This window comes from Narcine bancroftii, chromosome 2, assembly GCF_036971445.1.
Source record: "Narcine bancroftii isolate sNarBan1 chromosome 2, sNarBan1.hap1, whole genome shotgun sequence".
Lineage (NCBI taxonomy): Eukaryota > Metazoa > Chordata > Chondrichthyes > Torpediniformes > Narcinidae > Narcine > Narcine bancroftii.
In genome coordinates this window covers 199,904,872-199,929,031 of record NC_091470.1, presented here as the reverse complement: position 1 = coordinate 199,929,031, position 24,160 = coordinate 199,904,872, and the positions used below count along the sequence as shown (strand labels likewise).

The window sequence follows — 24,160 nt, the reverse complement described above, 5'->3', positions numbered from 1 at the left end:
CAAATTTTCGTGCTTCTTCTGGATCCGAGAACAGTCTGTTTTGTTGTCCTGGAATAAATATTTTCAATACCGCAGGATGCTTCAGTGTAAATTTATATCCTTTCTTCCATAAAATCGCTTTTGCTGTATTGAACTCTTTTCTCTTCTTTAGGAGTTCAAAGCTTATATCTGGATAAATGAAGATTTTTTGCCCTTTATACTCCAGTGGTTTGTTGCCCTCTCTTACTTTTTCCATTGTCTTCTCCAGTACCTTTTCTCTTGTAGTATATCTTAGGAATTTTACTACAATAGATCTTTGTTTTTGTTGTGGTTGTGGTTTAGGGGCCAATGCTCTATGTGCCCTTTCTATTTCCATTTCTTGCTGTAGTTCTGGACATCCTAGGGCCTTAGGGATCCATTCTTTTATAAACTCCCTCATATTCTTGCCTTCTTCATCTTCCTTAAGGCCCACTATCTTTATGTTATTTCTTCTGTTATAAATTTCCATTATATCTATTTTTTGGGCTAGTAATTCTTGTGTCTCTTTAGTTTTTTTATTAGATTCCTCCAATTTCTTTTTTAAGTCTTCTACCTCCATTTCTGCTGCTATGGCCCGTTCTTCCATCTTGTCCATTTTTTTCCCCATTTCTGTTAAGGTCATATCCATTTTATTTATTTTCTTTTCTGTGTTGTTTATTCTTCTTCTTAAATCATTGAATTCCTGTGTTTGCCATTCTTTAAATGACTCCATGTATCCTCTAACAAGAGCAAGTATATCCTTTACCTTGCCTTTCCCTTTATCTACTTCACTGTATTCTTCCTCTTCTTCTTCCTCTGGGTTGGCCATCTGTTGTTTCTTTGATGCCCTTTCCTCCTCTTCTTTCTTGTTTCCATTGTCTTCTGCGGTCTCTTCTTGCTGCAGGTGTTCTGCAGCTGTCGTTGCCGGCTGTGGAGATCGACTCCCCAGCTGGTCCCCCCTCCCGTCGGTGAGTTTTTTTTTCATTCGCATCGCGCATGCGCGGTTGCGCACTTTTACTCGGCTCTGTGAGCCATTGTTGTAGTTCTTTTTCTACCGACCTGAGGTAGTGGGGTCCTCTCTCCACAGCGGGCCTCTTCGGACAGGTAAGGCCTTCACCTTTTTCCTCCGTTGTCTTCTCTTCCTCTCTTCTTTCCGTTGATTTTGATTTTTCTCCTTTTGTCTCCATCTTCTTTCCACCTTTATACTCACTTTTCTTTAACTTGTATTTCTGTGCCTTTGTATTTTCCCTTGTTTTTCCCGACTTTTCTGGAGAGGGCTGGAGTTCACCGTCCGGCCACTACTCCATCACGTGACTCCTCCCAGCGGTATTGAAAATATTTATTCCAGGACAACAAAACAGACTATTCTCGGATCCAGAAGATGCACGAAAATTTGCAGAACAATTACAAAAATAGACTGAGGGAGGAAGACGGGTAATGAGAGTTAAAATGATCACGATTGATATGTATGTGGGTAAAGACAAAAATAGACTGAGGGATGAAGACGGGTAATGAGAGTAAAAATGATCACGATTGATATGTATGCGGGTAAAGAGGTATAAGAGTGAATAGAGACAATGAGCATACATGAATGTATCTGTACTTAGAGGAAAATATAGATAGTATAGACAAGAATTAATAAGGGAAGGTAATGGAATAGAGAGAATAAGGAGGGAATTAAAAGAGTGACCTTTGTGACATATGAAAAGTGAAATCTTTTCTGGGGGAGGCGGGGTGGGGGGAAATAGCGGTCACTGCAAAATCAGTTGACGCTTGCGAGTGGATTCGCAAATCCAAATGGAGAGGGGAGATGTGGTTGTCCGACAAGGGATAAAGGACAACTCAGGAGGTGAAGGGGAGATTGGGGATAAATAAGATAGAAATAGGAGAATAAGGAAAATGTTGGATGTTGTAGGAATGTTGTCTTATAAAGAGTTGAAAATAAGAAAACAGAAATGGAAAAGGAGGAAAGGTAATGATGGAAAAATGGAAAGAGAAGATAAACAAAATATAAAAGGGCTACGCTGAACTATATGTCTTTAAATATTAATGGAATACATAACCAAATTAAAAGGAAGAAACTACTAAATTTAAATGAATAAATGTATTCCATTAGAAAAAATAACATATAGGTTAAGAAATAATATTGAAATATTCGAACAAGTATAGGAGCCTTACATTAAATACAATAGCGAAAACCTACCGGGGACAAACATTACCTAAGTTGATGGAAGGAGAAGGAAAGAAAAGAATGGACTCAGTAGAATTTCTGGTGTAATTTTGTTGAATGATAACATTGTCTGACTGGCTTAATGCAACCTAGATTGTATACCTAAAATGGATGAGAGGGGGGGGTGGGGGGGTGGTTTGGGAGGAAAGGGGGGGGGAGAAAAAGTCACTGTATATGTGTGAAAAAGAAATAGTGTATATCATGGCTAATGTGATTTATGGTGTGAAAAATAAAAAATTTAAAAAAAAAAAAAAAAAAAAAAATATATATATATATATATATATATATATATCCAATATATCCATGTACTTGCCCTTCCCTTCATCTTCCATTTCTCTGTGTTCTTCCTCTTCTGAGTCCACTCCAGGATCTGTGTCCTTTACCTCTGTCTCTTCTCGTTTTCTTGTTGGGTTGTTTGTTTTATTTTGTTGGGTATTTTTGGTCTTCTTATTTTTATTAAAAGTGTCTTGGTGTTGGTCCTCTTCCTCTGGGTTGGTCATCTGTTGTTTCTTTGATTTCCTATTTTTATTTTCTTCCTTCTTGTTCTCGTTATTTTCTATGTTTTCCTGTTGAGAGTCTTGCTGTTGTGTTGCAGTTGTCTGTTTCAGCTGTGGAGATTTACTCCTCAGCTGGTCCCCCCTCCCGTCAGTGTTATTTTTGTCTTGCGCTTTGCGCATGTGCGGTTGCGCACTTTTGTTTGGCTCCGTGAGCCATTTTTGTAGTCCACTGACCTCGGAGCGGGCTTCTCTCTCCACGGCGGGCCTCCTCGTATCAGTAAGGCCTTCATCTTCTTCTTCTGACGTCCTTCCTTCTTCTTTTCTTGCTGTTGTTTTTGGTTTTTCTTTCTTCGCTGCCATTTTCTCCACACTTTTACTTTCACTTGGTTATGGTTTTTATGTTTGTGCCTTTGTTTTTTCTCTATCTTTTTTTTACTTTTCTGGAGAGGGCTGGAGTTCCCCTACTGGCCACTACTCCATCACGTGACTCCTCCAGCAATACAGTATTTTCAAGTCAAAATCAGCTCTGTAAGAAACACATCTTTATCTAATTTAAAGTATTTTATCTACATTTTTAAGAGAACAAAAATCACTGCAAGCATACACTGAGAATAAAAACTCCCAAACAAAATCAAAGCTCATGCGACTTTAATGAGAACCCTGTTCGGATGTTTTTTCACCAGTTTCCAAATCCTTGGTTTCGTTGTAGATCATGAGAGAAAGCCAGATGACCTCACTGACCTCAGTGGCAATTTGTTCGCCACCCCACCCAAGGTCACTCAGGAGGACTGAGACATGATATCAGACCCACTCGGACCTTACTGAGTTTTTGTGACCACATGTAAATACGGTGTGGCCCACCGTTTGGGAACACTGGCATGGTAGTTGTTCAAAATGGCAGCAGCATCTAGTGTTGAAGAAATGTAGTTTATGTACAGTGCAATTTATTGTTAGAGACTAAGTTCTAACGGGCCACATCCATTTTATTTTTAAAATTCACTCTGATCCACATGAAAATGTGCAGCGGGCCACAGTGGCGCCAGTCCTGCCTTGAGTTGTGGGCGAGTTGTATTTATTCAACAACTTGGGTTAGAAGGACTGTGTAGCTGTGTCCATGTCGCCGTCAAGCGACAATCAGCTTGTGAACTGGCTGGAGGTGAAGGCAAGATTGAGTTGGGTGCAACCTGAGAGTTTATTAACTGAACCAAGTGTTTAAAAACTGCCTGAACTTTCATTTCCATTTTAGCACATTGGGAAGTATCTCCAAGCCGAGGCCATCAAGAAGAATAGACATGATTTCTACGATGACTGGAAGGGATATTTCAAAATGGTGGGTAGTTTACACCATCAGCATTATGTTCAAGAGTATGTAATCATTTGGAAAATTCAAGCTTGTTATTTTAATGTGAAAGCTTGCTACTGAGTTTTTTTTTAAATGTGAAATGATATCTGCCGTGCCACAAAATTGAGTGCATCCCATTTTAGCATCAAACTTTTCCAACTGTGGGATAGTTCAGGTTAGTTCTCTCTTTATTAGCCCATCAAAATACCCAGGGCAGGGGTAGCACAAACTGTCAAGCAGACATCTGAACTGACTGACCCTCTCTTTCAAGGTTGTGTTAGTACCTGAGTATTCCGGAGAGGGAGCATGAGGTGTCTACTGGAGGCCTCTGCAACCATTGGGCTCTTTAGGGGTTGTAGTGGTTCCTGGACAGAAGGGATGGCAGTTAAAAGAAAAGTTCAGAACAGAACAGGTTAGGTACATCAAACACTCCCAGTACAAACTGGTTTAGTGCAGAGGTCCTCATCACAGGAATGTATACAATGGCATCTAAATAACTCTGCCCTGTGCTGTTCAATCTTCTAGGGGTGGCTGAGAAAGATGACTAAATTATCACCTGTATTATGCTATGAGCTTGTACCAATTGAAAACTAGTTAAGGCTGCCAAAAGTAGAAGGCAGCAATCTGAGGAGAGTCCTATCAGTCATTCTGACTGGTTACATCAGTGCCTGCAGTCTCTATCCTCAAAGACCCCCACCACCCAGGCCATGTCTTCACTCTGTTACCATCAGGGAAAAAGGTACCAGAGCCTGAAGATGAGCACTCAGCAGCACAAGGTCACCTTCTTCCCCTCTGCCGTCGGGTTCATGAATGGACAATGAGCCACAGACCCAGCCTCACTTTGTATTTGTCTTGCACGATTTTCTATTTGTATATTTATTTATTTTTCAGACTATTAGTCTATTTTTTATTTATTTTATCATGTGGTTTCTATATAAATGTTTGCCCTGTGATTCTTCTGTAATGCCCATGGTGAAATGTCATCTCCTTAAAGCAGTCATCTGACTATGGACATGGTATCCTTTGGACAAGAGGTGGAACTTGAGAAGTTTTAGGCAGCTGATCTCCAGGTTTCAAGTGTCTACTGTATATTGCTGCCTTAAGGATCGTTAGAATGGGATTTCCAGCCTTCCCTGAGTTCCCAGTGAGTCTGTATTTCTACACGCCTCTGCTTAAAGCTGCTCCATAAAAGATTATCCAGCACCTTAGCCAGAGGAATTATCCAGCAAGACTTCTGACCTCCACGTGACAGTCGCTGCTGATGAAGTGAGTGAGGTCAGGAGGAGGTAACCCCAGAATGTCAGGATCAGAATCGTCATGAACAAGTTGCAATTTTTTTTATTTTCCAGCAGCATCTTTAGTGCAAACGTTGTTATAAAATTATATTTTAAAATAAATATATTAGTGAAGAAAATAAGAGAAAGTGAGGTAGTGTCTGTAGCATGCACTCAGTACAGGTACTATTCAAATGTTGTCCATTCAGAAGTCGGATGGCTGCGGGCAAGAAGCTGTTCTTGTGCACATCTTCAGGCACCTGGACCTCTTCCCCGATGGTAGTAATGTGAAGAAAGCCTGGCCTGGGTGATGAGAGTCCTTGAGGATAGATATCCTCGATGGAGTGGAAACTGATGGTGCTGGCACCTCCGTATTAGACAGTGATGTAACCAGCCAGAAGGCTCTCCGAGGTACACCTGTCGAAATTTGCAGGAGCCTTTGGTGAATCGCCTCATGAAGTATGGCCACTGGTGAGCCTTCTTTGTGATTGCATCAACGTGCAGGTCCCAAGACAGATCTTCAGAGATGTTGACACCCTGAAATTTGAAGTTCTTCACTCCTTTCCACTGCTGACCTCTCAATGAGAAGTGGTTTGTGTTCTCCTGATTTACCCTTCCTGGTCCACCATCAGCACCACTCAACTCCTGTATGCTACCTCTGATTCTGCTGTTGTCCGTGCAAACTTATCACTCCCAAACTGCCCAGAGAGGCTGGATACGGAGCAATAAGCACAAGATTAAAGCTGCAGCTCCAGTCTAGATCTCTTAATCCAGACAAAGATGATGAATTTTGTTTGTTAATTGATTGTCTCTATTTGGTTTCAGATTTTATAATAAAATATCAATACAATTTGATTAAAACACTGTTTGATTAAAATGTGGGGTACTTTGGATGAAATAATTTAAGTGTAATGTTTCTTTTTGAATTTTAACATGTACTCTGTATTTTTGGATGTGAAATTTCAATGTTAATAAAAATATTGAAAAAGAATGTTGGAGTTTTGATAAGTAACTTGATTCTACTGAAGAGTAATGTGCCCCTTGTGTGTGATAAAGTTGCTTTAAGATTTGACCCAACTGCCATGGACTAACATTAATTCATTGTATTTGCAGAATGTTGCGAGGCAAAACAACGACAGTGACTGTGGAGCCTTTGTACTGCAGGTACCTCTGACTTGGTTATTGAACTTTCCAATGACTCATTTCTCCTCCCAGCTGGGACTCTGTACCTGGTCAATACATTCTTAATTTCTGCTTCTGTTTGTGTGAAGAAGTCCTTCCTGATTGCATTCCTCAATTTTGTTAAGCCTCTTGTGTTGAATATTTTTATTTCTAGTGCCACCTCCTCAACCCTTCACCATTACTTGACCCTATTGAATCTTTCAAGAACCCTGATCATTAACCTTCTAAACACAGGAATACAGGCCTGCTTTGTGTAATGCAAAGTAAACAAGAAAATCTCCAGATGCTGGAGAATCTCAGCAGGTCAGGCAGCATCCACAGGGAGTAAAAGGCAGATGGCATTTTGGATGTGAGTCCTTCTTTAGGAGTTTAATGTGACCTACTCAGTAAAATTCAGGTCAGGTGACAAATAGAACCTGTCTCCCTCTACACTGGACAGAAAAGGCTTTGCTTTCTGAACACTTTCGGGGAGTATTTTATGGATTTCGGGCTGTTGATCACGAAAATCACTTTAAAATGGGCCAGCACGGTTAGTGTAGTGGTAAATGCAATGCTGTTGCAGTGCCAGCGATCGGGACTAGGGTTCAAATCTCACGCAGTCTGAAAGGAGTTTGTATGTTCTCCCAATGCCTGCATGGATTTCTCTGGGTGCTCTGGATTTCAATCACCCTTCAAAACGTACCGGGGGTGTATTTGGGCAGCACAGGCTCATGGACCAAAGGGCCTGTTACTTTGTTGTATGTCCAAATTTTAAATATTTAATTTTCTTATAATGTACCTTTTTTTTTAAGATATAACTTATTTTGTGATTTCCTGCCATAATTTAAGTCTACTAGTATATTACCTCTTTTGGTCAGTCCAAACATGCCTGAGCATGCACTCAGTACAGGTACTATTCAGATGTTATCTTTGGCTTGGGCATGCTTAATCAAGATAAATACAGCTCACATATACAGATGCTGTGCATTACATTGATATAGATTGAATGTTCTTCAGGCAATAGCAAAGTGAGTGCACTTAACAATAGTTAACATCCAAATAACAATAGTTTAGTGGCACAGGAAATAAATAGAGAGATAAGTGAGGCATGTAATAATGATACGGCAGTAGTCATGGGGGACTTTAACTTCCACATAGATTTGGAAAATCAAGTTGGTCGTGGGAGTCTGGAAGAGGACTTCATAGAATGCATCCGCAATAGCTTTCTTGAGCAGCATGTTAAGGAACCCACAAGAGAAAATGCTCTCCTGGATCTAGTGTTATGCAATGAGATAGGTAGAGTAAATGATGTAATAGTCAGAGACCATCTGGGAAATAGCGATCATAGTATGATTGAATTTCTCATTCAGATGGAAGGGGAAATAGATAGATCTAAAACTAATATATTATGCTTAAACAGGGGTGACTACCATAGGATGAGGGAGGAATTGGGCAGAGTGGACTGGGAGCACAGGCTAATTGATGAAACAGTTGAGGAACAGTGGAAGATTTTCAAAGAAATATTTTGTAATGCTCAACAAAAATATATTCCGGTCAGGAAAAAGGGCAGCAAGGGAGGGAAAAATCAACCGTGGTTAACAAAGGAAATAAAGGAGAGTATAAAATTGAAGGCGCAGGTGTACAAAGCTGCAAAGAGCAGTGGGAAACTGGAAGATTGGGAAAACTTTAAGAAACAACAAGGGGTTACAAAGCGGGTAATAAGAAATGGGAAAAAGGATTATGAAAGTAAATTGGCACAAAATATAAAAACAGAAAGCAAAAAATTTTATAAATATATAAAACGGAAGAGGGTGGCCAGAGTTAACATAGGACCCTTGGAGGATGAGAAAGGAAAAGTGGTAGCAAAAAATGAGGAAATGGCCAAGGCATTAAACAAATATTTTGTGTCAGTCTTCACGGTGGAAGACACGTCCAGCATGCCCAAGTGGGGAGTTAAGGATGCGAATGTTGGGGAGGGCCTTGATAAAATAGTTGTTACAAAGGAAGTAGTGATGGAGAAACTAATGGGACTAAAGCCAGACAAATCACCTGGTCCTGATGATATGCATCCAAGGGATCTGAAGGAAATGGCAGAAGTTATAGTTGATGCATTGGTGGTCATATACCAAAATTCTTTGGATTCTGGGCAGGTCCCGGCAGACTGGAAGACAGCAAATGTCACGCCACTTTTTAAGAAGGGATGTAGGCAGAAGACTGGAAATTATCGGCCAATTAGCTTGACGTCTGTGGTTGGAAAAATGCTTGAAGCCATCATTAAAGATGAAATAGTGAAACTTTTGGAACATAAGGGTTCAATCAGGCAGACGCAGCATGGTTTTAGAAAGGGAAGATCTTGTTTGACAAACTTGTTAGGATTATTTGAGAATATAATGGGTGCGGTGGATAGAGGGGAACAGGTTGATGTTGTATATTTGGATTTCCAGAAAGCGTTTGATAAGGTGCCGCACAAGAGATTTATCAGTAAGTTACAGGAAAGTGGAGTCCGGGGAAGTATATTGGCCTGGATTGAAAATTGGTTGTCTGACAGGAGACAGAGAGTCAGGATAAATGGGAGTTTTTCAGGTTGGCAGAGAGTGGTAATTGGGGTGCCGCAGGGGTCAGTGTTAGGCCCACAACTGTTCATCATTTACATTGATGACTTGGAGGAGAGGACAAAAAGTGGTGTAGCCAAGTTTGCAGATGATAACAAATTGAGTGGAAGAGCAAATTGTAATGAGGATGTGGAGAGTCTGCAGAGGGATATAGTTAAGCTGGATGAGTGGGTAAAGGTCTGGCAGATGGAGTACAATGTTAGTAAGTGTGAGGTTATCCACTTTGGCAAGAAAAATAATAGAGCTGAATATTATTTAAAGGGTGAAATTCGCTAGAGGAATTGAATTCAGGAGTAGGGAGGTAATGTTGCAACTGTATAAGGTACTGGTGAGACCGAACCTGGAGTACTGTGTCCAGTTCTGGTCTCCATATTTGAGGAAGGATATACTGGCTTTGGAGACGGTCCAGAGGAGGTTTACTAGGTTGATCCCTGGGATGAAGGGGTTGACATGATGAAAGATTAAATCATCTAGGATTGTATTCGCCCGAGTTCAGAAGAATGAGAGGAGATCTTATAGAAACATATAGGATTATGACGGGTATGGATAGGATAGATGTAGGAAGGTTTTTTGAGCTGGCCGGGGAAACTAAAATGAGAGGACACAGTCTCAAGATTCGGGGGAGTAGATTTAGGACAGAGATGAGGAAAAATAGTTTTTCCCAGAGAGTAGTGAATGTTTGGAATTCTCTAACCAGGGAAGTGGTTGAGGCTGCCTCATTAAACATATTTAAAATTCGGTTAGATAAATTTTTACATGATAGAGGAATTAGGGGGAGTCACGTGATGGAGTAGTGACCGGTAGGGGAATTCCAGTCCTCTCCAGAAAAGTTAAAAAAAGGTAGAGAAAAAACAAAGTCAATAACACAGAAACCATAACAAATTGAAAGTGAAAGTGTGGGGAAAATGTCAGCGAAGAAAGAAAAAACAAAAACAACGGGAAGAAAAGAAGAAGGAAGGACGTTGGAAGAGGAAGGTGAAGGCCTTACCGGTACGAGGAAGCCCGCCGTGGAGAGAGAAACCCACTCCCTGAGGTCAGTGGAAACCCTGAACTCAGGACTACAAAGATGGATAACGGAGCCAAACAAAAGTGCGAATCCTCACGCATGTGCGATGCACAAGACAAAAAGAACACCGACGGGAGGGAGGACCAGCTGAGGAGTAAATCTCCACAGCCGAAACAGATAAGTATAACACAACAGCAAGACTCCCAACAGGAAAACATAGAAAATAACGGGAACAAGAAGGAAGAGAATAAAAATAGGAAATCAGAGAAACAACAGATGACCAACCCAGAGGAAGAAGACCAACACCAAGACAATTTTAATAAAAATAAGAAGAACAAAAATACCCAAGAAAATAAAATAAACAACCCAACAAGAAAACCAGAAGAGACAGAGGTAAAAGACACAGATCCTGGAGTGGAATCAGAAGAAGAGGAGGGAGAACACAGAGAAATGGAAGATGAAGGGAAGGGCAAGTACATGGATATATATTTTTTTAAAGAATATATGGAAACAGTAAAAGAATGGCAATCACAAGAATTCAGTGAAATAAAAAGAAGAATAAAAAGTACAGAAGAAAAAGTGAATAGATTAGAGATGATCATGACAGATATAGGAAAAAGAGTAAATAAGGTGGAAGAACGAGAAACAGCCATAGAAATGGAAGTAGATGACTTAAAAAAGAAATTAGAAGAATCTGATAAAAAAGTTAAAGAGACACAGGAGCTGTTAGCTCAGAAGATAGATATAATGGAAAATTATAATAGAAGAAACAATATAAAGATAGTGGGCCTTAAGGAAGATGAAGAAGGCAAAAATATGAAAGAATTTATAAAAGAATGGATCCCCAGGGTCCTAGGAAGACCAGAATTACAGGAAGAAATGGAAATAGAAAGGGCACACAGAACATTAGCCCCTAAACCACAACAAAAACCAAGATCCATTCTAGTAAAATTCCTAAGATATACAACAAGAGAAAATATACTGGAGAAGGCAATGAAGAAAATAAGAGAAGACAAAAAAACCACTGGAATACAAGGGTCAAAAAAAATTTTTCTGTCCAGATATAAGTTTTGAACTCCTGAAGAAGAAGAAGGAGTTTAATGCAGCAAAAACGACCCGATGGAAAAAAGGTTATAAATTTATGTTAAAATACCCAGTGGTACTTAAATTAGTTATCCCGGGGCAGCAAAGCAAACTATTCTCGGATCCGGAAAAAGCACGAAAAGTTGCAGAACAACTACAAAACAGACAGAGAGATGAAGAGATGTAACAAGAACAAAAATGACAACAAACTATATATGTTTATATATATATAAAAAGAGTATAAGTAAGAACTAAGAAGGGAAAGAAAGGGAAGAAAGGAAATAAGGAGGGAATTAAGAAAGTGACCTTTGTTATATATGAAGATTAAAATCTTTTCTGGGGGGGCTGGGTGGGGAAGAATAACAGTCACTGCGAAATCAGTTGACGCTTGCGAGCGGATTCGCAAATCCAAATGGAGAGGGGAGATGTGGTTGCCCGACAAGGGATAAAGGGCAACTCAGAAAGGGGAGGGACCATTGGGGTTAAAGGAATTTTAGATATGAGAATAGTGGAAATATTTTATGTTTTAGAAATGTTGTCTTATAATGTGTTCAAAAAAAGAAAGCAGAAATGGATAAGAAGGGAAGGTGGTGATGAGGAAATGGAAAGGAAAGATAAACAAAGTATGAAATGACTATGTTGAACTATATGACTTTAAATATTAATGGAATACATAACGAAATCAAAAGGAAGAAACTGTTAAATTTACTGAAAAAAGAAAAAATTGATATAGCATTCGTACAAGAAACACATCTAACTGAGGTGGAACACACGAAATTAAAGAGAGATTGGATAGGACATGTAACAGCAGCATCATATAATTCAAAAGCCAGAGGAGTAGCTATATTAATCAATAAAAATGTAACAATCAAAATAGAAGATGAAATAATAGATCCAGCGGGGAGATATGTAATGATAAAATGTCAGATATATTCAGAATTTTGGAATTTACTTAATGTATACTCACCTAATGAAGATCAAAACTTTATGCAAGATATCTTTTTGAAGATAGCAGATACACAAGGGAACATACTAATAGGAAGGGATTTTAACCTTAATTTGGACTCAAACATGGATAAAACTGGGAAAAAAAAACTAACAGAAAGAACAAAAGAACCAAATTTATAATTAAATCGATGCAAGAAATGCAACTATTGGATATATGGAGGAAACAACACCCAAAGGAAAAGGAATATTCATATTATTCGGGTAGACATAAAACATACTCAAGGATAGACCTATTCCTGTTATCAGCCCACATTCAAGGGAGAGTTAGGAAAACGGAATATATAAAGCTAGACTATTATTGGACCACTCACCCCTGTTATTGGCAATAGAGCTAGAGTACTTCCCACCAAGAATGTAAAGATGGAGATTAAACTCCATGCTACTTAAAAGACAGGATTTTAGAGAATTCATTGAACGACAAATTAAAATGTACTTTGAAATAAATACGGAATCAGTGAAAGATAAATTTATACTATGGGACGCAATGAAAGCATTCATCAGAGGGCAAATAATAAGTTATGTAACTAAGATGAAGAAGGACTACAATCGGGAAACAGAACAGTTGGAAAGGGAAATAACAAATGCAGAAAAAGAATTAGCAATAAAGGAAGATACAACTAAAAGAAGAGAATTGGCAGACAAAAAAAAATATGAAACACTACAAACATATAAGGTGGAGAAGAACATAATGAAAACAAAACAGAAATATTACGAGCTAGGAGAAAAAATGCACAAAATTCTAGCATGGCAGCTTAAGACAGAACAAACTAAAAGAATGGTATTGGCATTAAGGAAAAAGGACAAACAAATTACATATAATCCAACGGAGATTAATGAAAACTTCAGGGAATTCTACGAGCAACTATATCAAACTGAAAACGAAGGGAAAGAAGACAAAATAGATGAATTTCTAACTAAAATTGAACTACTGAAATTACAAACAGAGGAGCAAAATAAATTAATAAAACCATTTGAAATACAAGAATTATATTTAAAAAACTACCGAACAATAAAACACCAGGAGAGGATGGATTCCCAATAGAATTCTATAAAACATTTAAAGACTTATTAATTCATCCCCTCCTGGAAGTAATCAACCAGATTGATAAAACACAAAGCATACCAGATTCATGCAAAACAGCAATAATTACAGTAATACCAAAGACAGGGAATGATCCACTAGCACCAGCGTCATATAGACCAATATCTCTACTTAACACAGATTATAAGATAATAGCTAAACTATTAGCAAACAGATTGGCCGACTATGTACCAAAAATAGTAAATCTAGACCAAACTAGATTTATTAAAAAAAGACGAACAACGGACAATATCTGTAAATTTATTAACTTAATTCATGCAGTAGAAGGAAATAAAACTCCAACAGTAGCAATTGCTTTAGACGCAGAGAAGGCCTTGACAGGGTAGAATGGAATTATTTATTCAAAGTACTACAAAAGTTCAGCCTACCACAGAAATATATTAATTGGATTAAAGCATTATATAAGGGGCCATTGGCGAAAGTGACAGTAAATGGATATATATCAAAGCAATTTAACTTAAGCAGATCAACAAGGCAGGGATGTCCACTATCTCCTTCACTTTTCGCGTTAGCTATAGAACCACTAGCAGAACTGATAAGTACAGAAAATAAAATAAAAGGGATAAAAATAAAAGAGAAGGAATATAAAATCAGTCTATTTGCAGATGACGTTGTAATATACTTAACAGAACCAGAAATATCAATAAAAGAATTACATAGGAAATTGATGGAATATGGAGAAGTATCGGGGTACAAGATCAATGCAAATAAAAGTGAAACAATGCCAATGAATAATGTGGATTTCACAAAGTTTAAGAAAGAATCACCATTTAGATGGCAAACACAAGCAATGCGATACCTAGGTATACAACTAAATAAAAATCTCATCCATTAATGAAAAAATTACAAGACGACTTAGTGCATTGGAAAGACTTACCTCTAACACTGATAGGAAGGATAAACTGTATTAAAATAAACATTTTTCCAAGGATACAATACCTATTTCAGTCATTACCAATACACCTAACAGAGAAATTCTTCAAGGAATTAAAAAAAATAATAAGGAAATTCTTATGGAAAGGGGGGAAACCGAGGAGAGCACTAGATAAATTAACAGAATGGTACAAACAAGGAGGCTTACAACTACCAAATTTTTTAATGATTATAGAGCCGCACAATTAAGATACCTATCAGATTTTTATCAAACAAGGGAAAAACCACATTGGACCAGATTAGAACTAGATAAAATAGGGGAGAAGATACCTGAACATATACTATATAAAAGGGATGAAACATTGGTGCAATGTAGGAATTCACCGGTATTGCATCATCTGCTCAACATATGGAAGAAGATTCATGTAGAAAGGAATAAAACAAATTACCAACTACCAAAACTAATATTGACGCAAAATCAACTAATCCCTTTCACAATAGATAACCTTTCCTTCAGAGAATGGGAGAAAAAAAGGATCAAATGAATAGAAAATTGTTTTTCGGGAAATAAATTATTATCCTTTGAACAAATGAAGGATAAATATATAACTCATGATACAATGTTTGCATACCACCAACTGAAAACCTACTTGAAGGACAAATTGGGAAACAGTCTGAGGTTACCAGAAGGAAGCAATTTTGAATATGTGATTACAGACACAATGATAATTTAAAAATTTATAACAAACATGTACATCAAACTGCAAGAAAAGGAGAACGAGGAAACAAATGGTAAACCTAAACAAAAATGGGAACAAGATCTAAACATAAAGATAAAGAATGAAACATGGGAGAAACTATGCTCCGGAACTATGAGAAATACAATAAACACGAGGTTACGTATAATACAATATAACTGGATACACAGGCTATACATCACACCTCAAAAGTTAAATAAATGGGACCCAACAGTATCAGACAGATGTTTTCGCTGTAAAAAGGAAATGGGAACAACAATTCATGCAATTTGGACATGTGAGAAAGTGGAAATTAGATTTGTTAGGATGGCCCTAGCTGTAGCAAAAAAATATATTATGTCAGCCTGGAAATTAGAAGATAACTTGAGAATGCAACAATGGTATATAGAAATGAATAAATGTATTCCATTAGAAAAAATAACATATAATTTAAGAAATGACATCACAATATTCGAACAAATATGGGAGCCATACATGAAACACAATAGAGAAAGCCTACCATGAACCTCCACCACCTAAAATGACAGAAGGAGAAGACAACGAAAAGAACTGACTCAGTAAAATTTCTTGTTTATTTTTATTAAGTGACAACATTGTTTAACAGGTTAAATGTATCTTATAGATTGAACTTCAAATAAATGGGAAAGGGGGAAAGGGAGGGAGGGAAGGGAGGGGGGAGAAAGGGGGAGAAAATGACACTGTATATATTCAAGAGAAAAAATGTCTATATATCTTGGTCAATATGGTTTATAGTGTTAAAAATTTAAAAAAATAGAGGAATTAGGGGATATGGGGAGAAGGCAGGTAGGTGGAGTTAGTCATAAATTAGATCAGCCATGATCGTATTGAATGGCGGAGCAGGTTCGATGGGCCATTTTTGGCCTACTCCTGTTCCTACTTCCTATGTTCCTATGTTCCTAATACAGTCTCATCAGTGTCGCAACAAGTGCAATTCTAAAATCAATAAAAGTTCATGTTTCTCCAACTTCCTACCTGATGCAGCAAATCTGAAATTATCTTTGTGTTCGGCTTGACGTTATATATCATAATCCCCAATGTTTTTCAGGAAGAAATCTTTTGAAAGAAATCTTTCCAGTGATTTCAGTGTAAGACCAGCACCTTTTCACTTGGCTACCCCTCAGTACCATTATTACCCATTTGCTTTGGAGATCATAAAATGGGTGACATTTCCCATGTGAGGATCCACAGATTGTCCCAGCTCATCCCGCTCCCTCTCACCATCTTCAGATTGTTAGGGAGATTGCTCACTCCAAAATATTTCCTACCACGTACAGTAAAATCGCCATTATCCAGCACTCAATCAACCAGAATCTCAAACAACCGGCAAAAAAAAGGAAATAAATAAAAATTAAAATAAATAAAAATAAATACAGTTTTAAATAAAAGTTTAAAATTGTAAAAGTAAATGTTCTGTGAAGCAACACTCAACTCCTTGGGAGCCAGCAGAGCGCCCCGGCCATGCCTCACCCACAGTAGCTGTTTGAATAAAGTTCCAATAAAGTTGTGTTTGAACAAAATAGCGGTGCCGATGATGAATAGCTGGCCGATGCCACTCACTGCTGAGCCGCTCTCCCAAAGTGTCTCCCTATCCCTGCTTGGTAAGAGCCTTTATTTTTATTATGAAACAAGTGCATTCCTGTGAAACCTTTCATAAGCCAAAATGGCATAAAGCGAAGATCCATTCACTACTATTGAAGCCTATTTTTGTAAAACCCATTCAAATCCTTTCATAAAAGCGAACACTGGTTTCTTTGAAAAAGCGAATTTTAAGAAAGTGAATATTTGTAAAACGGGGTATACCTGTATTAAGTATATTAGTAAGGCTTTATCTGTAAACTTGAAGGGGGGGGGTTAATTATGACAATAGCATGGTTAGCGTATGGATTAGCAAAACACTCTTACGGCACTCACGAATGGGGTTTGAATTTAAAGGGAGGTGCGCTGAGGGTCTGACCAAGACATTGGTGTGGTGGTGAGTCAAGTAGTCAGCGCAAGAGGTGGGGATTAATTATGACGGTGGCATGGTTAGTGTAGCAGCTAGTGCAACACTGTTACAGCGACGGGTTTGAATTTAAATTTTGCAAGTTACAGGAATTAGCTGATTAAACTTTACATAATTAAAGACTACACTACTGATTTTTTTCAAATTTTACATTTTGCACTGTCTTTTGTCTTTAAATGATGCATTTGTTTTAATATTTAGCTTTTGATTTTCAAAGACTCATTCAATCAAACAATGCAATCTCTTTCAACACCAATATGGCATCCCCTCCCCACCAACTCCCCCCCCCCCCCCCCCCACCTCCTTGCTTCAATACATCTGAGAATAAAGTTATATAAATTATACAGATACAAAAAACACAAATTCCAGTGGGGTCAACGACCCCTACAGAAACCTAGGAAAAAGCCAAGGTGACTCAGTAACAAAAGGTAAGGAACAAAAAAAAATCTAAAAGCCTGTCATGTGTGCCACGTCCCACTTCATTGATCCCAATTGTTTCCCTGCTGGGATGGGTTGTTTCAGTACCCTTATTCCAAAGGGGGTTAATCATATCTGCGAATCAATATATTTCCGACAAGGTTACCTCACTCTAACGAATGTATCATATTTCCTCCTTAAATTGTTAAATGGTGTATCCTTAATGAAAGTGTATTAGTTAGGCATTGGAAGAGTAAGCCTCAGTCAACCGGAAAATTTGCATATCTGGCACCTGTGATTCCCGTAGTTGTTGGATAATGGGGATTTTACTGTACTATCAATTTCCATGGTTCTATGATACAACATGTGTAGCCTGGCTTACCCCACAATGCTGGAGAAACTCAGCAAGTCACGCAGTGTTCATTATGTAGCAAAAATGAAGGTATACAACCAACGTTTCAGCCCTGAGTCAAGGTATGAGCAAAAAGCAGGCAGGTGGGGGGAGAAGCACAGACAAGATGGTTATAGGTGGATATGGGTGGGAGGGCACAAGGGAATAAAGCTGAGAAGTGACGGGGGAGGGGATATTTCTCTGAATGGAGAAGAAAGAGGGTGGAGAGCTGGAGGAAAGGAGACGGAGGGATAGGAAAGAGAGGAAGACGGGAGGGACCTAACGGAAACTGCAGGCCTGAATCAGGATTTATTGTCATGAACATGTCACGAAATTCATTGTTTTTGCAGCTGCGTCTCAGTGCAAATATTGCTATAAATTGCATTTCAAAATAAATAAATAGTGCGAGAAAATAGGAGAAAGTGAAACAGGGTCTGTGGTTCATTGTCTGTTGAAGAATCGGATGAGAGAGGGTAAGAAGCTGTCCTTTTGCTGCTAGGTGCTCGTCTTCAGGCTCCTATGCCTCCTTCCTGCAGAGTGAAGAGGGCATGGCCTGGGTGGTGGGGACATTGAGGACAGACACTGCCTCTTGTAGATGGAGTGAAGACTGATGCCCATGATGTCGCTGGCCAAGTTAACAATTCACTGGAGTTTTCCCCTGTCCTGAGCTTTGGCACCTCCGTACCATACAGTGATGCATCCAGCCAGAATCCTCTCCATTGTGCACCTGTAGAAATTTTGAGTCTTTGGTGACATACCAAATCTCCTCAAACTCCTCACGCAGTATAGACATTGGCGAGCCTTGTTCATGATTGCATGGACAATGAGGCTCCAGGACAGATTCTTGGAGATGTTGATGCCACCTAGTTGGAGAGTGCCCAGATGAATACTAGAAGTTGCTCCTCCAGTATTTTGTGTAAGCTACAATCACAGCGTCTGCAGACTTTCTTGTTTAACACCTGTGCTCTGGCCACGTTGACTTCAGCATTCAGCTGCACCTATGAAGTACAGTAAAACCCCCTTGTGTACAGCACCTATGGGGATAGGTAGATCCCGGATAAGTGAATTTTCCGGGTTGTTTGAGATTGTGTGTTGCGTGATTGGCAAAGTGACGGCAGGGCACACCAATTATAGACTTGTGTATTCTTTTACCTCTTTATTTTCTGGATTCTGGATAACAGGAGATTTATTATAAATCTGCTCAGAGTTTAATGAGTGAGAGATGGTTTAGTTAAGAATCACTTACTAAATTAGTTTCTGCATCTCTTTCCCTCTGGGGAATGTTCAATCCAACAAGCCACCCTGATATGACCATGATGTTGTCTCCCCAGTGTAAACCAGGACCAGCAGTTGGGATGGGCAATGGGAAGAGTGGGGACAAGAGCTCAAGCTAACGGAGATGACTTGTGTTGTTACAGTTCTGTAAATGCCTGGCCCTGGGACAACCATTCAGCTTCACCCAGCAGGACATGCCCAAACTACGACGGCAGATCTACAAGGAACTCTGCAACTGCAAGCTCACTGTGTGAGGAGCCTGGTTCCAGAGGGTGGCCAAGGCAATCGCGCATTGGGTGCTCAACCAATCAGATGCACCCTTTTGTGAACATTACAAAGACGACACAAGAAGGCTTGGTTAAATAATCCCAGTCTACAAATGTGTTGAAACATTAAATTCTTTTTTTTTTATAAAACCTTTTATTTTCTATGCCATATTTTTCAGTTATTTAAATGTTGTTCGATTTTGAGATTCTGGTTAGCTGTGTTGTATTACCACATCGGGATTGCAAGATGTGAAAGCAGCAACTAGACGTGAAGGTGTTTGGTCAGGTAGCATTGTGAAGGCTGCCCGATGGACCTTGTAAACGGGAGGAAGCATTCGGCAGGGCAGACTTTCCTTACAGACGCTCTGTTGGGGCTGCAGTGAATGTGGACTGAGGGTGATGCCTGTAACTTTGGCACTGATTAGTGAGCTGCTCACAGCAGGCCATCTGCAATTGATCACGTGAGGTCTACAAGAAAAAAAATTGGATTCATCAACATCTCGGTTATTTAGATTGATTATGATGGTTGCTCACTTTCCAAGACCACCAAATTCATTTGAAGATGTTGCTTGGTGTTCTCTTTCATGTAATTTCTGTTTGTTGTTTAAAAAGTTGGGACTTAATATGTGACCAAATTGTTTTGAAAAGAGAAGGGAAAGCATGTCACCACAACACTCAAGTACCTCATAGTGTGGGCACATTGTCCCAGTGGCAGAGTGAAAGCCTCAATAAGCATTTCTCTGTACGACTCCTTGTAGTAGCTCGTGTGAGTGTCCATTTCCCTTCTGAACTGTGACGGGGGAGGAGGGAGGGTGGATAGGGGAAGCAAGAGGCGAACGATGATCGGTTCTGGTTTAAGTGAAATATTTTCTCCTCAACGTTCCATAGAAATGGCATGAACTGGATTACCTTCTGACTAGCTCCCTATCTTATACTGGGTACCATGGGTTTAAGGATCTTTTTTCTTTTATTTAAAGTTCCTAGTGGGAATTCAAAATTGATTTCATGGCATTTGGGCTGCGTTTTGAGTAGTCCTTGATACACTAATTTGCTGTTTTCTGTGTATGAATAGGAGTAGCTAAAAACTGTTTTTTGAGATTACTACCTTAAGCTGTGGTATGAAATGTATTTTGCTGGTGCCATCCCTCTTAACCGAAACAGCTGCCTCACTGAATACCCTCGCATTCACCTGTGCCCTTTGTTGAGAGAGTTCTGCGCTCTGAAGTGGCTTTGCCCGTTTATCCTTTCATCCTCTGGGCCTCCACTTCAAAGGCAGCATGGATTTGAGAGCATCGATCTCCTGGCAGTGAATTAAATCAGAGCACAGCCAAGGGTTAATCTGGCTTCATTCTGTAAACTGCTATTGAAGCAAAAGACGATCCTAACTTGGGGTAGGTTCGAAGGGATTTTATGTGATCGTAGTCCATAATGTGCCTGATGATGGCAGTGAAACCCATTGTTCCTCCATACTAGGGTGTTCCTTTGGTTAAAGCTGCAGAAGAGGCATCTGTTGCATTTGGAAGTGTTTTGCTGTCCAGTTTAAAGTTCTGTAGTTGTATTTTCTCGTTCCTATTTGGTACCTCACTTGTTTTTTCCAGCAGTTCTGTGTCTGAACCTAACCTGAAGTTCCAGAGGAAGGACGTCTTGAGATAACAGTAAAATTCTGAACTGAAAGGCGTGAAATCTTGTCTTCTACTTTTTTTATGAGGGGGAAGTTGTACCAAGGCCTATTTGTGCCAAGACTTTGAGATTCATGTCCTTCAAATGTTCTATAACAATCAACAGTGTATTATTAAAAAGAGTAATCCTTAACCCAAAGAGGAAGAACTACTTCCTCTGGGTGAGATGTAATTTGCCTCTGTTTTGAACTTTTTTTTAAGCCAGTATGTTTCTGAAACACACACAATCTATAATTTCCAGTATGAAAATAGTGAGGACAGTGACAATGGATGGATGGAAACGTTGACATCAGGTTTCTTTGCAATGATATGGGCAGGAGCTGTACCTCTGATGTAGAGGTTTTATTTTTCTGGTGTACGTAATCTTGGGACTGAATTGATTAGCCTTCACCTCAGTGCCAAGAAGGTAGCAGTAATTTGGAGCCACAGTTGATGTCAAGCTGCTTTTTTGTCACATTTTCTCCCCTTTTTTACACCTTGGAAACATGAAGTTTGTACAGCATCTCAGAAATGTCCCAAAGGTTTTTCTAGGTCGTTTGTTGATTGCTGTTCTTTAATAAACCCATTGATGTAGGCAAAACACAATCCATGACAATGAAATGTCTATATTTTGCCAGTAGACATGCTTCCTCCTGCCAGATGACCTCTTTTCCTCTAATCCAGTGGTTTTCAACCTTTTTCTTTCCACTCAAATACCACTTTAAATAATCCCTATGCCATAGGTGCTCTGTGATTAGTAAAGGATTGAGCTTGTATGTTCAGTCAGAACAACAGGTATTGGTGAGGGAACAAGCTGGTTCCAAAATGTTATAATTGGAAAACTACAGTATGGTCATTTACTGGTCCAGAATGGTGTATACTTTTGATTAGTTTAAACAAGTTATTCCTAATTCATACAGAAGCCTGCATCCATTGAATTGAGCCCATCCCTGCAGGGTACAGTTGAGATGAATGATCAGATAGAAATGAACAATGAGATTTGGAGAACATCCCCTGAAAGATACAAAATCTATAACCTGCTTTACCTCATTTTCCAGACTTCAATCTGAAAAAGGCCTAAAGTGTTGCAAGATTACGTGCCTGGGAGGAAAGTTGAGCCTCCAGACAGGAAGCACAAGACTCAGCAGCTATTTTGGTCTTTAATGGAGGCTGCAGAATCATGAATTCCTGTCTCTTGGAGGATAGTGCATGACAGTTGTGAGTAGCATAGATTTCTATCGTGCTGGGGTTTCACCACACTGCTAAAGTTGCCAGTTATCAGTCTAGTAGTCACATACTACCTCTGTGCATCAGTTTCTTCTGACTTTCTGAAGTACTGTACCTAAAAGCTCATCACATGTTTAAAACTCAGCTCCTTGCATAGAGCTGGGTTACCACCTTTCAACACTAAAATGGAGAAGAGGTTTTCACTGTGTAGATTTACACCAGGCTCCAGCCATCCTCCAGATTGATTCTTGCGCCTTTTGATGAACAGGAGTAATTACCACCAGTGCACATGTGTCAGTGTGGTCTATTCAAATAGTCCTGTAAATCCTCCCTAATTTCTACTTCCCACTTTCCAGATCACAAAATGCTGAGTAAATACAATATTCTACTACTTTGGTTTTCTGTCCTTGTCCTACTGCCACTTAAGAGACAGTTCCCTGAAAATCTTCAGATTTTGGAGACGCCATGTTTTTCTCGTAAAGGAAAAGTGAAAGACGAAGGATTCACTTCTTTCAGCTCAAATGTGAAAGTTTTAGTCTGCAGCTTTTGTGTCCCCTAAACACCCTTCACCAAAATTAACTTTTCTCTGAAGGACTTAGAACTCTGGCAAAAAGCACTCAAATAGTATCTAAAATGAGAAGCCTCCGTTTGTATTATATTGGATTTTTAACCTGTGGATTGAGGCTTTACTAGCATAAATAACCCAGTAGCCTTTATAATATTTGTTCCTCTAGAAAAGTGGGGAGGAGCTTTTTGAGTAAACTTGTTGCAAGGGAAATGGGTGTGGCCAAAACAATGAAGGATTTAAGGTGAAATTCTTGTATGTTGTGTTGGGGAAACTGAAAAAGCCAAGTGATTTCATTTTCAGTCAGTAAAAGACCTCTCTCATTCCTGTTGTCTTTTCCATCTCTCCCCATCCCAACCACCGGTCTCTTTTTTTTCTCTCTGCCTTTTACAGTTGGGTCAAGATTTAGATTGAGCCTCACTATTATGGCTTCATTACTGATCCTTGTGATCAGAAAGTGAAACTTTCCTAAAAGCAAACAGGCCCTGCAGTCAGCAGAGATGCAACTCGTGTCCAAATCGTGCCCTTGACTTGCCCCAAAACAGTATCAGACACTTGGGTGGCTAATTGTTGGAAGTGCAGGGGTGGGCCTGATCATTGTTGACTGGAGGTGGTGATGTCCATTGGTCAATGGTATTGTAACTGTAGAATGCACCCATCGCTTCCAGTCCGACTTTGGTTTACCCCCTCCACATCAGCCCTGACTTCTCAGGTTGCTGCTCCTAGTGGGAGAATCCATTACATTTTGTGCTCCTTAGGCACTTAGGGGAAGGATGCTGGTTGGATTTTCTTCAGGTCATTTGGCTGGAAAATGGTTGGGAGGGGTGATGGGTATCATATACATGGATTGTGTTACACGAGTATATAGGATATAATGCAGACATGAAGGTTCATTGTGTTTTATACTCCTGTGCCCATATTCTAGATGTGCGGATATCACTATTGTAACGGATGGATTTCCTACCCCTTGTATGACACAATAAAGATCTTGAGTCTTGAGAATGTGAATGGTTTTTCTTGTATTGAGTGTATTAGAATAGTATAGGAAGGAAATTCTGGTTTGACGAAAACCCTTTTCTTGCATTTAAAATATATACCGTATTTGACGGCATATAATACCCATTTTTTAGCCATTAAAATGGCTCAAAAATATCCCCAAAGTCTTGTATGTGAAGTTGAATTAGGCTAACACCAATAGTGATCACTGCATGGCTCACTAGCATCACTGTCATCTATCTTTGGGGTCTGGTGGTGGGCTGTTGGGGGGTGGGAGAGCGGGGCGGTGGGATCAGTGTGAGGGCTGTTGGGGTGGAGGGGGCAGAGGGGCAGTGGGAGACTTGGCAGACCAGTACGGGCCTGACAGTGGGCTGTCGGGGGGTGGGAGAGAGAAGTCAG

At 39.4% G+C, this 24,160-nt stretch overlaps 1 protein-coding gene across 2 annotated transcripts in view; it reads left to right on the top strand.

Moving 5' to 3' along the window:
• Window positions 1-23,767, top strand: part of LOC138754977 (uncharacterized) — a 92,078-nt gene extending 68,311 nt beyond the window's left edge. For both annotated transcript variants that reach the window (XM_069920077.1, XM_069920075.1), the window contains exons 9-11: window positions 3,971-4,054; window positions 6,454-6,504; window positions 19,193-23,767. In XM_069920077.1, coding sequence (XP_069776178.1) covers window positions 3,971-4,054; window positions 6,454-6,504; window positions 19,193-19,303 — 246 coding nt within the window. In that variant the 3' untranslated portion in view covers window positions 19,304-23,767. The remainder of the gene's footprint in view (window positions 1-3,970; window positions 4,055-6,453; window positions 6,505-19,192) is intronic.
• The last annotated feature ends 393 nt before the right edge of the window (window positions 23,768-24,160 follow it).